Source organism: Plectropomus leopardus, chromosome 19 (genome assembly GCF_008729295.1).
Source record: "Plectropomus leopardus isolate mb chromosome 19, YSFRI_Pleo_2.0, whole genome shotgun sequence".
In the NCBI taxonomy this organism is placed as follows: domain Eukaryota; kingdom Metazoa; phylum Chordata; class Actinopteri; order Perciformes; family Serranidae; genus Plectropomus; species Plectropomus leopardus.
The window spans coordinates 14,176,745-14,191,197 of NC_056481.1; the positions used below are offsets into that span (position 1 = coordinate 14,176,745).

General features: G+C 39.3%; 1 protein-coding gene across 1 annotated transcript in view; it reads right to left on the minus strand.

The window, feature by feature from the left end:
* LOC121959055 (protocadherin-15-like) overlaps nt 1-14,453 on the minus strand; it is a 185,179-nt gene that overhangs the window by 121,082 nt on the left and 49,644 nt on the right. Inside the window, exons 10-14 of the mRNA XM_042508235.1 lie at nt 13,246-13,452; nt 10,683-10,817; nt 4,252-4,401; nt 4,011-4,102; nt 1,832-1,933 (exon numbers count right to left, since the gene is read on the minus strand). Of these exons, the coding sequence (XP_042364169.1) occupies nt 1,832-1,933; nt 4,011-4,102; nt 4,252-4,401; nt 10,683-10,817; nt 13,246-13,452 (686 nt within the window). The remainder of the gene's footprint in view (nt 1-1,831; nt 1,934-4,010; nt 4,103-4,251; nt 4,402-10,682; nt 10,818-13,245; nt 13,453-14,453) is intronic.

Here is a 14,453-nt window from a genome sequence, read left to right on the forward strand (position 1 = left end):
AAATCTTTAAAAAAAGGTAATGTCTCTTTCCAGAAATTATAACCCGGTTACTCAAGAAAATCCACAGACCTTGTTGTGATAAATTTCGTATAGGAACTATTTTCTTTCTGCCAAACAACACCAGCCAACTGTATGACCACACAGAAAGAGGCGTGCACTTACTGTGCAAAAATACTGACAGGGGAGGTAACTGCTGATGGACAAACGGTCACATGCAAAACATTCATTCAGCTAACCTATATTCTAACATTTACCAGGTACCAGGTGAGTTGATTAATTTGTGTTTCATTTTTACCAGGAGACTGACGAACAAAAATCTCTACTGTTTGCTGCTGACAGCCCCAATTAAACATCTGACTCTGCAGTGACTTTCTCAGTACTCCCCACTGACTGCTCGGCCTGAACACAACAAAAACAGCCTCACTCACCAGCTCACCTAACAAGTCATCATCACTTCACTATTGCATTTTGCCTTTTCCACGAACAACCAAAAAAAAAAAAAAAAACTTCATTAAATGTCTCGATGTGTCTGTAACTAAGTGTTGCCTTTGTTCTATGCTTATTGTTTGAAGAGCAAGGACTTGGTTTGTTTGTCCTTTCTGCAAGGACTTTGCAGTGTTAGTGTTTCCTTTTTGTTGAGATATTCCAAAGTGCAAAAGACAAAGAGCTACACCCAAGTGTGCGCAGAGTATCAGCAAACAACAGGCTGTTGCTCTGGCTGGCACGGGAGCTCCGTTTGTGTGGCTTTCATTTATACCAATTTCTCATGTGTTCCTTTTTTATTTTAGAGTTTTCCTATGGTGTTTCTGTATTAGACGATATGAAAGAAGACAAGAGAACTGGAAGGAAAATGAAAAGGAGGGACGGTGCACATCAAAAGCTTTTTTTTCCTGCAACCTGTAAAAGCACATGGCCCTCTTCTCTGATGTTACTTTAGTCAAGTTAAGGCATGGTGCTGTGAAAAACGCTACAGGAATCAAACTCTGTGCAACTGCAGCTGCTCCATCAATCTGTGGAGCAATGTAGATTGACCAGGTTCCAGTGGGTGAGCGGTTCGATGGCTAGATTTGCTTCTCTTCTGAGATATTGCACGGTAATTGCTAAAACTAAAAATTTCACAATTTAACAGCTCTCTGCCAGACTTTAGCAACCTAATCAATACACACAGAGTTAAAAATATTGGGAGCAGCTGCATTTTTCCATGAAATAACCAAGTGGGGGAATAACTTGAGTTTGTGAGTTGCTAAAAGTTATGGCTCCTTATTGATTTAATCTATGAAGGAGAAATGAAGGGCAGGAGATGAGGCAGGGGAAAACAAGAATCACAAAATTGTCAGCTTATAAAGTCAGTCCTTATCCTTTAGAATGTGACAGAGTCAGAGTGCATTACATTGTGTTTCTTTTCTTGTCTGACATTTATTCTAGATGTCATATGTGCTCAGATTTGCTGAAATTGTCCCTTCTCTGAAATGCAGACAGTATAATTTTCTTCCGTTTCTCAAGAAGAGGGTAACTAGTAGTGAAGCATCCTGTCATTTCCTTTCATTCTGTATTTCTCTTCTCCCTTTGCTTCTTTGCTTCTCACACTTATACTACCAATTTTAGACTCCCTTTCTTGCTATTTTCCAATATAAACTCTAATTCATGATATATTTCTCAAAATGAAATCGGCTCACATGAGCAGAAGGCAAGAATGGCAGGAAGAGTCGGAGAGTGCTGTGGAGTGTCTGAAAATGAGGCTGAAAGCTCTGGATATCTGATGACCTTTCAGCCCTCAGCTCCAGACAGACGGAGGAAAAGACTGATGAAGCGGACAGAGATAAACTCTTACCTTCTCTGAGGTACAGGTCCATTGTCCATGGCTTCCACAGTCAAAGCGAAGCTCCGCCCCACACTGAGCTCCACACCTGGTGCCACAGTGATGATCCCAGTGCTGTGAAAACAGGTAATTCAGTTCTACATGGTTATTGACACTTACATTCAAATTGCACAATGTCTACACAGCCTGTGAAGCAAAAGCATGGTGTTAGCATACCAGCAGCATACCAGTACATCTCCCTGCACTGGTCAACAGCAATTCTCTTTCTCTGCTCCTTTGTAATTACACGGACAGCTCTGTCTCTGTCTCTCTGTCCCTGCTTGCTTGTGTGTCTCTGGCTGTGTGGATGTCTCTGTGTGTGTGTCCCTGTGTGTTCTGCTGCAATGTGAACTCAGCATTAGTCATCCACATTTTGCCGGTGCTCTGAGCTCAATCATTCCAGCGTTTCACACATTTCAAAATCTACTTTGGATGTAAAATATTATCACTTAATCATTTTATCCTGTTAAGACATTTGTGTTAACCTCAGTCATAAATAGCGTGTGAATCCCTACGTTATGACAAAAAACATGTTTTGTAACGTCACAATGACTTTTGACCACCAAATTTTAATCAATTTATTCTTGATTCCAAGAGGACATTTGAGCAAATTTAAGAAAACTCCATCAAGACCTCCTTGAGATATGTTAGAGAGGTAACAGTGACCTTTGACCACAAAATTCTAATCAGTTCATTGTTAAGTCTAAGTGAACGTTTCTGCCAAATTTGAAGAAATTTCCTCAAAACGTTTCTTGAGATATATCATGTTCACATATTCATCTAAAAAAAAACAAAAAACCTTTAAAACAATACCTCCAACTCAACTGATCAGTGGCTTGCCTATAATTTTCCAACTGTAGTTCAAATGTTGGTTGAGAATGTGCAATGAAACTAGTTAGCTACACTGGCATCTTACCACACTTAAACTTACCACAGAGGTCAGGTGGCTGCTTTAAGCCCAGGAACATGAATGTATAAAGAGACCTGGATACAGCAACCCCATGAAAGCTATTCAGTGCCACATGAGGGCACAAGCGTTCAACTGCCATGTTTAAAATCACCCAGACGATTGGTGCTACTTCACTATCATTGAGTCTATAGAGTAAGTAGAGATATCTGCTGGCCAAGCCAGCTACCTTGGGTTTAGCCCTTTAGTCCTAAGAGGTAATTTGATTGTTCAGCCTCTACAATAATTGGCTTCAAAGCCTGGCTCACATTTCAGGAGCCTGATCATAAGGGACACTGGGTCATTAACAACACATGACTACCTTTTCACACTGAAAATGAGTCCAACTTACATCAGGTTAAATATGACCCGCCATTTGTTTTATCATAGCTCTGCATGGTAACCATAGCAACCACTCAACACTTATTTTTGATTTATCTGACAGGGTTTTATAACAGTGTAGGTTATTATCTCTCTATAAAGTCCTTGCACTTCCATTTCAAATATTCACTTTGAAGGAGCTGCTTTTAATTTGCCATTGAACTCCCTCATTACTTTTGAACTCTTGTATAGAAATCTACTTACAAGTAGTTGATAACAAACTGCTGTGCACTTGATGTGTTCAGGTTTTTCAAATCATTAGAGGGGTTGCCATAGCAATTTGGACTCCTACACCTGTTTGCATGTGAAACCTTCTAAACCTTAAGATCAAATACATTCTTTTGGAATACATTCAAATTGCAATGCCATGCAAATTTAATGCAAAGAGGGCTCTGGTGTTGGTATCAGCATACATATATACTGGTAGATATTGAAATCCAGGTATTGAAATCTAAGCTAAGCTCACTGGGTGCTAGTGGTAGCTTCATGTTTAACCTACAGATATGAGAGTAGCATTGATTATCTCACCTCGCTTTTGGCAAGAAAATGGTTTTCCCAAAATGTTAAACTATTACTTAAACATTTAAATGAAAATTGAAATACATTCAAAAGATCCACTGATTATAAAATGACGGAACTGGAGGTCCTGAAGTGCAAACAGATTTTTGGGTATTAGGCCTCATTAGTGGGGTTCTCTGTGTCAGATTTTATAAATGAGTCATCTGATTTGTTGATAATAGGTGGCGTTACTATAATGAAAACAAAAGCTCAATAAAGTATTGATGAAAAAAAAAATATGGTTATGAGTGCAAGCGATATATTTACCTGCTATTAATGAGAAAATGTCCTTGATCACCAGCTAAGATCCGGTAGGTGACCTGACCGTTGGGGCCTGCATCAGAGTCGACTGCTGCCAGCTGAAAAGAGATACACAAACACACAAAAGTGATATGTGTCTGAACCCTCACCATCTTTATGAGGTGCGGCCCTTGAACACAGTGTGTTCCTAATACTACACAAACATAATAGCTGTCGTTAATAAATAGTGCGCTTTGACGGTGCATACCTGTAACACAGTTTCTCCAGGCATCATATCTGTAAACAGGTTGACATTATAAGAGACGTTAGCAAAAGTCGGAGTGTTGTCGTTAGCATCCAACACTGTTATTGTCACGGTAACTGGAATGCTCTGCTGGACGCCGTCTGATGCTGAAAGCTGGAGGAGACACAGAGAGAGAAAAAAGAACAATGTATACTGTATCTTTCCTGACAAGAGCAAAGAAATAAAATGTTGCTTCTTTGACAAAATGTTACACTCAGCCGAGCTACAAAAAACTACCTTTTGAGAATCCTGAGGTGGGCGGTTTGTGTACTCAATATGTCCTTGACATCTTGATAGCGTCTGTTTGTTTCCTTGTTTCTTTTGAGGTAGAGTTGTTCTGTGTTTTCTTTTTTCCATCTAAATCCCTGTTTGGGGTTTATTTATTTGTTTGTGGGTGCAGCTGAAAACTCTTGAAACTCTTTGAACTAATCTGTCCCACCTGTCTTTCCCTGATATTTAATTTCACCTTCACAAATTCCTCTCAGTGATTGCTGTTCCCCACTGCCTTTAGTAATGAAAAACTTAAAATTAAAGTATGTATAAAATGACAAAAAGAGCCACGAACAAACTTTTGAGTCCAATTAATCATAATGTAAATGTTAATTAGGTTAAACTTTAAATAACTTCCATAATGTGCACTTTCTTCAAAGTAATTTCTTACAGGAGTAGCTGAACAATTTAGGAAATTAAGGAAATGCTAACCTAAGCTAACCACCTGCTGGCTATAGCTTATTAGTCAGCACACAGACATGAGGGCAATACCAATTTTTGCATCTGGAGGCCTATATACACTGGTGGCATGATGAATGAATTAGGGCTGCCCCTTGAAAGTTGGAAATTCAAATCTCCATTCAGAGACCCTCAACTGACTGAGACTACTTCAAGTCATGCAGTTTGGTTTTTTTTTTATTGTTTTTGTTTTTTCTAGTCAGCATGCTGTGCAGTGTACTTCTGGGGATGTTTTGGTCTCCAGATTTTGCTGTGGAGTGAATGCTCTTGACTTTCAGACTACTCTTTGCATCTGTGAACACGCAGGAAGCTGCACAGAGCAGGAGAGAAATTTGCAGCTCACAGCAACTTAATATGAGACAGTCTCTGGCTTTTGTTTGATGTGTCAAGAAAAAATTATGTTGCACATCTACAATCTGTCATTGGCGCAGTTAGCTTCTTTACTATCTGACGTGAATGCCACTGTTACACTGACCGTCCTGCCAAGCCCGTTAAACTATAAAACATCATCAGTAAAAAAAACAAAATGAATCGTCAAATATTCATAGAGAACAGCCAAATCCACTTTGACTGGCATGATTCGGAGTCAGGTACAGCTCTAAAACAAATGACACAAAAATGTGAAACAGTTCCCTACTAATGTTTTGAATCAGAAATCATTCACACAGGCAGCGATGCAAATGTACAGTCGCAACTATTGTTCAGCACAAATCTCTGAGGTAAATAGATCTGTTAGCTGCTATGAAATTTTCCTAAAAACTACCAGGATCCTATTGACCAGAGCAGCATCTGTCAGCCTGTGTGAGGCAAGCTGTTTTATAGCCTAAGCTACTGTAGCTATAGGACCTTTAAAGTTACTGGTACACTATTCAGGATTGCTGTATTTTCATTTTATCTGCACTGTGCCTCCGCTACGTACGGTCTTGCACCTGGTCGCTACTTTAATTAAAACCCTGAGGTCACCTGAGCACTGTAGGGCTACACGCCCACAAATGTCCTGAACACATGAAATGAGAAGAAAATAAGAAAATACAGGCAGAGGGCAGAGTCTCTCCAGAAAAATACAGCATCACACTTCCAGTGGGTCATAAGTGATAATTGATAGAGGTTACTTGTGTATTAGTCTAAACATTGTTTTGGGGAAAATCCTGCATAGTACAGTATATCTTTAAGCGAACTGCTCTGCGTGAATCTGAGTTGCCACTCCTAAACAGTTACACAGTGTTAATGTCTTGTGTTGTGAAAGGTTAGAACGGGCAGACTGTATCTGGTATATGCTGCCTCTGTCAAGGTTGAGAAGTGTAATTAAGTTTGCTGTCTTGGTTCAGAGGATGGAAGCCTCTGTGTTGTTGTTTTATAGTCTCAGCATTGTTGGTTGACGCCTTTTTTCGAGGCGCCAAACCTCAGAAAAATCTTCCTATCACTGCATAATATTTGCCTTTCATGTGAAAGTTCTCATGACAAAAAACCTTTTGAATAAATATATATATTAATGCACAAACATCCCTAATGTGTAAAGGCCTTAACTCTTCCTTAAGCACATTTACCAAGCTACTCGTGTAAGAAGAACATATTCATTATCTTATTCATTCATATCCATATGTTTAAAATTGTAAAAGTGCTAGGTTTTTAGATACACAGAAAAAAGCAACATCAATTGTGCAATCTAGCATACCCTGAGATGTTGTAGACTGTTGGTACTGATGAGATAAAACTAAACCATTCAGACTTAGGCGGGCTGTCTGAGATTACATGGTTGCCAAATCAGCTTTAAAATGAAATGAAAAATGAAATCAACTTCTGTATGTTGTATTACTTTTGTCTCATGTTTAATATCCCGAGCAATGCTTTTGTCACAATCTTGTTCTCTGTCCTCCATTCAGCACACAAACACTTTAACATTCACACTCTTGTAAAAAAACAAATAAAATGTGTTCTTTTAAAATGTCCATGATGCATATCAAAGAGCATATCAACAGAAGCAACAGAAGCTGAAGCCCTGATACCAATCTTCTCCGCAAGCTCATCTGCCAAGAATCTGATTGACTCCTTTAAAATGAAAATCATCCTCCATGTCTCATAGCTCGCTCTCTCGCTCTCTCTCTCTCTAGTTTAATTTCTCCTGCAAGGCTTTCATGATGATTACTGTACACCTCTGCCTCTCAATCAATACACCAGGCCTTCTGCTTTTCCTATCTTTTCCTTCCAAATAGCTGCATGCACACACAACAACGCACCAACACTGCAATTCCAAACACATGCACACACACGGCCAGCATGGCCAGGCTGAATGTACCGACAGATAACACACTGCTATGAAGATTATGATAGACTATGAAGTAGCAATGCTGTGCTGTACATCATATGGTGAGACACATCCTTAGAGTGGCAGAATATACCAACACCACAGTGTAGAAATATTTTGTTAAAGGCAAATACCCTGCATTCAAAATGCACGACAAACAACTGTTGTCTAATATATCAACTTATTGATCATGAATATTTGAAATGATTTCAGTACTCATTTTCTGTTGAATACATACACTGGTTTCAAAGATGCTTTCTCACTTTTTCTTATAGTTAATGTTATTGTCATTCTGCTATCCTGCTCCTACTAACTACGAGAAAGAGTCTTCATCGTCATTTTATAGCCTTGTTGTATTTATCTTTTGATTAAAATTAAAAATGCTGTGTCCTAAATGTCAAACTTATCTAATGGTATTGAAAATAGTGTTGAATATCGATATTTTTCAAGTTGAAATTTCTGAAATCCTGACAACACTAGTTAAAAAAAATACACTTTAAGCGAAAAACGTAATTATTGATGCATTTATGTGTTCATCATTTAAATGTTGTAACTGATAACAGTGGGACTAATTTAGATTGCTTTATATCAGCAGCTTGTGAATATTCCCCCAAATTTTACCTCATCCTAACCCAAAACAATAAACAGTTTGCCTTCTTGATTCAAACTGGGCCTGTGTGTTATAATTTTACTACCATCAAAAGTATGGGCGCAACTCATAACAGTAGCTAGCAGCAGAAAAGTGGCAAGTTATAGGTTAGCAGAAAGTTAAAACCACTGAAAGGGTTTGCTGCATCATTTAGACTAGCATAAAAACACAACTCTAGAGTATGAGAGTGTGTGTGTGCGTGCATGCGTGCATGCATGCTGCATGCATGTTTGTGTGTGTGTGTGTGTGTGTGTTTACGTATGGGTGCAGGTTTTTCCACACATTCATTTATTTGTTGCAGCCCGCCACCATTAAAACAACTGCTGCAAATTGTAGACTATACACCGTTTGGTCATTAATTGCACCACACTCAGAGTGTAATCTGGGCACAGATGGAGCAGCAGAACATCAGATGCAGTGAAAATTGAACCTAAACGTTCGATCTCATCTGATTAGCTGTGATCGGACTGACTGATCAATCACGTACCCTGCGACTCAAACTCCACAAACTGCTGCTTAAGAGTTCAATCTGTGCTGCGTTCATGGACTTGCGAAAACATTTAGCCTTCCCACCAGTGTGGTGAAAAGCCCTCTGAGATTCACTTGCCAAATGGAAAGTGCTCCCTCATTTGGTGCTTGGCAGGGAGTTATTAACAGACCATGTCTTACCCTATAAAATACTTCATTTACTTGCTTTAATGTTCTGTATTATTAACCTTAATTTATAAAGTAACCAGTCATTAAATTTATCAAATAAAGATATTGGAGTAAAAGGTACAATATTTACCTCTGATGTATAGTGGAGTATGAGTATAAAATGGCAAAAAATGGAAAAACTCAAGTAAAGTACTTCAAAAAAAGTAGATTTCTTGAATTAATGAATTTCTGTCACTGCAGATAGTTTGGCAGCGGGTATCCTCTCTACCAATAAAGAAGCTGCTGAATTAGATAGCACTGAAATAACAGGGAGGCTGGCAGACTGAGAGGGACAGAAAAAGAAAGGAGGAAAAAAGGGCAAAGTGGACCAGAAGAACACAACCATAAAGAACATCAGAGAGGCTGACAGAAACAGGGGAACTGATGAAAAGACGGAAGCACAAGGGGACAGCAACCACAGTAATAAGCCTTGTTTTCTACATCCATTTCTGCACTGAGCAATGGAAGAGCCAAGTACTGGCCTGAATGCTAAAAACCAGCCAGTCATTCATGAAAGCCACGCTCGTCAAGCTAAATAAATTTATGGTGGCAGTAAAATTAAATCCATATTTAAACAGTAGTGGAGGTCAATGATCCCCATTTATGAAAGAGAATACAGTAAGTGTAATGCACAGATCTTCCCATCAGTCTCTTTTTTTCTATATCTTTTATTCTTTGTGCTTCTTGTTTCTCGTCCACCCCCTCCAGCTATGTCCCTTGTTGATATTCTCAGTAACCTTTTGCTCTCTTAATACCAAGTCTGTTTTCTGTCTTTCACATGCGCAGCCATCCCCTGCATTTTCTCTCCCCCTCACTTTTTCTCGCTTCTCCCTCCCCACTGGGAAAATGGGAAAGCGTCTGAGGCGTGGGTTTTGAAGTGCACCTATTGTTTTAAATGGCCAAAGACCCACCAAAAGTGTTATGAGGCAAATCAAAATGCTTTGATGGCCCTACTCTGACCTTGATTTGAATTTAGAGCATCAAAGGAGGACCTGCTTTTTCTGCAGCCGCAGTTTGGAGAGTTTGGAGTGTTTTAAAAGCGTTAAAAGGAATAAAAAGGTAAGATATTTTTTTTCTCCAGATGGCAATATTATATACAAATACAAAAAAGAGCAAAATATATCCATTTTGATCTGGTTTTTAGGGGAGATCTAATTTTGCAGGAAGGGCGAAACATTTCTTGTCAGGCAGCTGCAAACAGTATCTATAGAAGAATCTGTGAGAGACGAAATAAAATGGCTGGTCCCCAGTGGCTTTATTGGTGTTCAATGCCAACAAACTGACAAAAGCAGCAGCACTCCCAAAAGTTGCCCTCCTGGCTTATGTAATGTTATAGGCTACTCAAATAGAAATGTATAGAAAAGTAATGAGGGGTACAAAGCATACAAACTTGTGTCTGCTCTCATATTAATAGCAACCTATTCCCAATTCTCACAACTGTCTCCAGCGCAGAGCTCACACTCCTGCAGCAGCAAAACCCGTCAGTCTGTGGTATGGTGAAGTCAAGCGCTGAATATTTGATACCATTTTAATCACATAATTAACGAAGTACTCTGTTGGTATCGGTATCCCTTTAACATTACTGGTATTTTGATTTTTTTATGGTGTTGGCATTTCAAAACTGATGCATGCTGTGTGCCATAGGAGCAACAATTGAGGCACATCAAATGAGGCGTGTGAATTATCGCTTTCAGTGTATTTGCCCCTTTTGGCCTTTAGCCTTAAAAATATTGCCGACCTCATAGAAATCCTCTTCTCTCTCCTACCCATCTACCACTATCTCCTCCTGTCTTCCTCTGAGGTTATTCTTCATTTCTCATGCCTGTCTTCATATTTTGTCCCCTGTCTGCACCTCCTCAATAGATAAGAGTCGTCTCTCAAGACCACCACAACGATTTTGTCAAAGGTCTCGGATTTGAGGTGAGTTATTCAAATACATTCAGAAGCTTATCTCTCTCTCACACACCCAAACAAACTGTACATATTGAATGTAATGCACACAAACAATGGCTCTACCGTGAATGTATAGGTGTCCTGTGTCTCTCTATCCAGCGGCTGCAGTAGGGTGAGATGTCTTCTGATTCCCGTAGCAGACACAGAGAAAACATTAGCGTAGCTGTCCAATGAGAACTGGAGCTGAGGGTCTCTGGTCTGTGAGAGAGAAAAAACGATGTTTAGTTAAATAGAGAAGACACAAAGAATAAATCTGGTACACATTTATATCAGAGAGCTGCCCAGTGAGCATCCATTTAGGTAAGATGACAGATAAAAGTGAGACAAATTATCATAACGCTAAAATTCTCTCTCTCTCTCTCTCTCTCTTTCAAATAAATATATTTTGAAAATTAAAGGAAAACCAGAATAAATAAGCGGAGAAACATAACAAATGAAAATGTTTCCATATGCATAACAGCTGAGAGCAAAGAAGTGCTTAGACAGGGAAAGGTGAATGAAAAACATCTCCAAGGTTTTCTTGACATAAAAATTCTCCTAAGAGGGCAGTGTGTGTGTGTGTGTGTGTGTGTGTGTGTGTGTGTGTGTGTGTTACACTCAGTGATGGAAAGGCAATCCTCATCCAAGTCCTCCTCTGACATTACCCACACAGTCACCTCCTCTTGCTCTCTCTCTCTCTCTCTCTCTCTGTGTGAGTGTGTGTGTGAAAGAGAGAGCTCTCATTCCAGATAAGGCTGGCTCAGCAGGGTAGGGGGGGTTGATAATATTGTCGATGTAGCCAGTGTGGATATTGAGTCATAAATAAACACGCACACACACACACACAGACATTTACAGTCGTATATACACACATAAATAAAAGTGATGGACGGCACATAAAAGCAATTAGGACTAATCATCATTGTTGGTACTTAATGCTGGAGGAAAGACCGGGGTTAGCAATATTTAAAAAAGCTCAACGTATATCAATTGCCACACACACACACACACACACACACACACACACAAAGTCTCAGGAACACACAGAAACACACACATTATCCCCACTAAGCTCATTCCCTGCTGTGGGGGTCTTTTAGAAAGCAATGAACCAAAGCTTGTTTTTGTCAAAACGCCTATGCTACATCTTAAACAAACTAAGCTCTTGGGAATGCATCGGCGATAACAATGCTGCAGCACTGTAAATTCTTACATTATCACTGAGAGGCAATTTAAGAGGGAAATGGTTTTACTAGCCAGATTCACAGGGAAATTAGACAAAGCACTCCAAACATTGCAAGCAAGGCACAAAGTAGAGGTTCAGTAGAACAAAAACAAGGGCTGAAATTGACACGTCAAAGTCTCAAACCTTTATTTTTGTTCATCACCTACTGACTTAAACGTCAACTTGCTGCTGCTTTTGTTTACATGGTGATTTTATATTATTTTGTTTTCACACTTGAGTCGTGCAGTTTATATTACGATGGGTTTCGAAATCTCTTAAGTGCCAAAATATCACAAAGCACAGAGGTCAAAAATGACCTTTGGCTAAACTCTTTGTCTGTGCCAAATCAGTTAGACGGTAGATGGCAGATTTATTAGTCATTTTTTAAACAAAGTTTAAAAAACGAAATAAAATTTTTCCTTGATCCTGCTACATCTTTGGAGTTGAAGGATACGTTTATTTAAAACAGCAGCTGCAAGAAGATTCCATCCATGTTGCTGCTGGTGTTGATGAAACGCTTGGATGAAACTCTCCTCAGCACCCTGCCACTGTTTTTCTGCTTAAGGAAAATACTACGTGGACACAGGCCCTAACCTGAGCTGCAAATGTTAGCATGCAGAGCTCACAGACAGTTTTTATTTTAGCTGGCAAACTCCAAAAGTTTCAGAGTACAAATAAGTCTACTTTCATCTGCATCATTCTAAAATCAATGTTTAAAAAATTATTAAGATTCTAAGGACTAAATCTGTCAGCATATAAACAACATATGTGCCATGCAAGAATGAAGAGCTGAACGGGCGTAGCCTTAAAACAGTGACCGGGGGGCTTAGTGAACGGTTAATTTCCATCTGGCAAATTTTTAAATGGCATGTCTTAAATGCAAAGTAAAGTGAATTATTAATAAGTTTCCATGAGACTTTGGGCAACAGAGCAAATCAATTGATGCTAGCTTTTGTTGTCTAAGACAGAGTCCTTGTTAACACCAACCAGATGAAGCCTCAGAGGACACAGCAAAAAGAAGATAAAGGTAAAATGAACAATCTCAGCTGATACCTACAGGCATCTCACTGGCTGTCAGCTACAAGGGAAATAGATGCAACAAATCAGTTGTGTGACTACTCAGAGATACAGAGCTTCAGCAAAATAAACATAAAAATGAATAAAAATACACATTGGTGTTCATAAAAACTAAAATCCAATGTGATTGTTTGCAAAGACTTTATGCCACATTTATATTAGCATATAAGAGCCATAAACAATGTTAGGTAACATTTTCCCAAACAGGAAATTCTGTATTCTTCTCTGTATTTTCAATAACATTATTATGACAATTAACTGTGATAATTTGATTTGTCAGAACATGAGTATAATCTGCTTATAATGGCTTTAGTCACTGACAGCTCTGAATGCTTTTATCCTCACCTCCTCCACATCGTTATCCAGAGCGACGATGGCCAGCGGTGCAGACAGGTTGGCAGTGGTCGCTATGGTGGTTCCCACCGGTGATGCCTCACTGACGTAGCCATGGTAACTGGTTTCCAAGAAGTAGGGTGCCTGGTTGTTTTCATCCAGAACTTCGATTTGGAGGTTGGCAAAAGCTGGCAAGGGGTGGCCGTTGTCCTGCTCTGCCTAAAGCGGAGAGAGGAAATAATTGTTCATTTTGGCTGCGATGCTTCACCCTCTTTACTCCACCAGCTACTCCTGCTGCTGAAGTGGTGTTTAATGACGGCTCTTCACTTAATAAATATGCAATAAGATAGTAGAAACAATTTCCCTCAAGAGACCAGATTTTATTAGAGAAAAGCAGCAAATCTAGGGTTTCTTCTTTGTGTTTTTATTGTTTGTGAATTAGGCAGATGGGATAAACAAAAGAACTGCGTACAGTGCAGCTTAAATGCAAAGTTGGCCTTCACCTCAAAGCACAGTAAAGCCTCATTCAGACTGGATTTATTCCTCTGGGGGAGGTGGTGTGATTTTAACATAACCCTTGCTGGTCAGTAATTTTAATCCCTCTTGGTGCGTATATGTATGCATATACGTTTCACCCCCACCCCTGAAATAATTACAAGCGCAATTACCGCCTGTTTGTCTGTGAACATGCTGGTCCTCCTGAAATTTAAAACCCCTCCAGATCAACGTCCTTGTTTTTTAAAGTGGATCACCGAGTGTTTTCCCAGATGAAGAGCTGCTTGTTCTTCCACTTTTATTTATTTATTATTTTTTATCATCAGCTCAATGTGAAATTTGACTTTGACTCAGACTGACAATGGGCTGTTATAATGCAATGCCAGCTATGGTGTTCTCATTCAAGCCCCCCTTTTCCAAGCCTATATTTGTTTTTTTTTAACAAATTGGCATCAATAAATGTAAGATGAGTTGCTTATCAGCGATTCTTGTTTGTGACGTGCCATGTGTGTACAGCCAGCTATCACTGGATTACTTTCATACTGAAGAGAGCTTATAAATAAGATAACTTTCAGGCAAGTTCTGAGGCATCGTTTTAGTCTGTTAAATTTTGTTGTGCATCTGAAATGATGAGTGTTCGTACTATGGAATTTGTTAAATTTCTACTACCTTGTGCAGCAGAAAAGGCTCCACTCGGGGAGAGCTACAGGAGAGCTCAAGCGTTT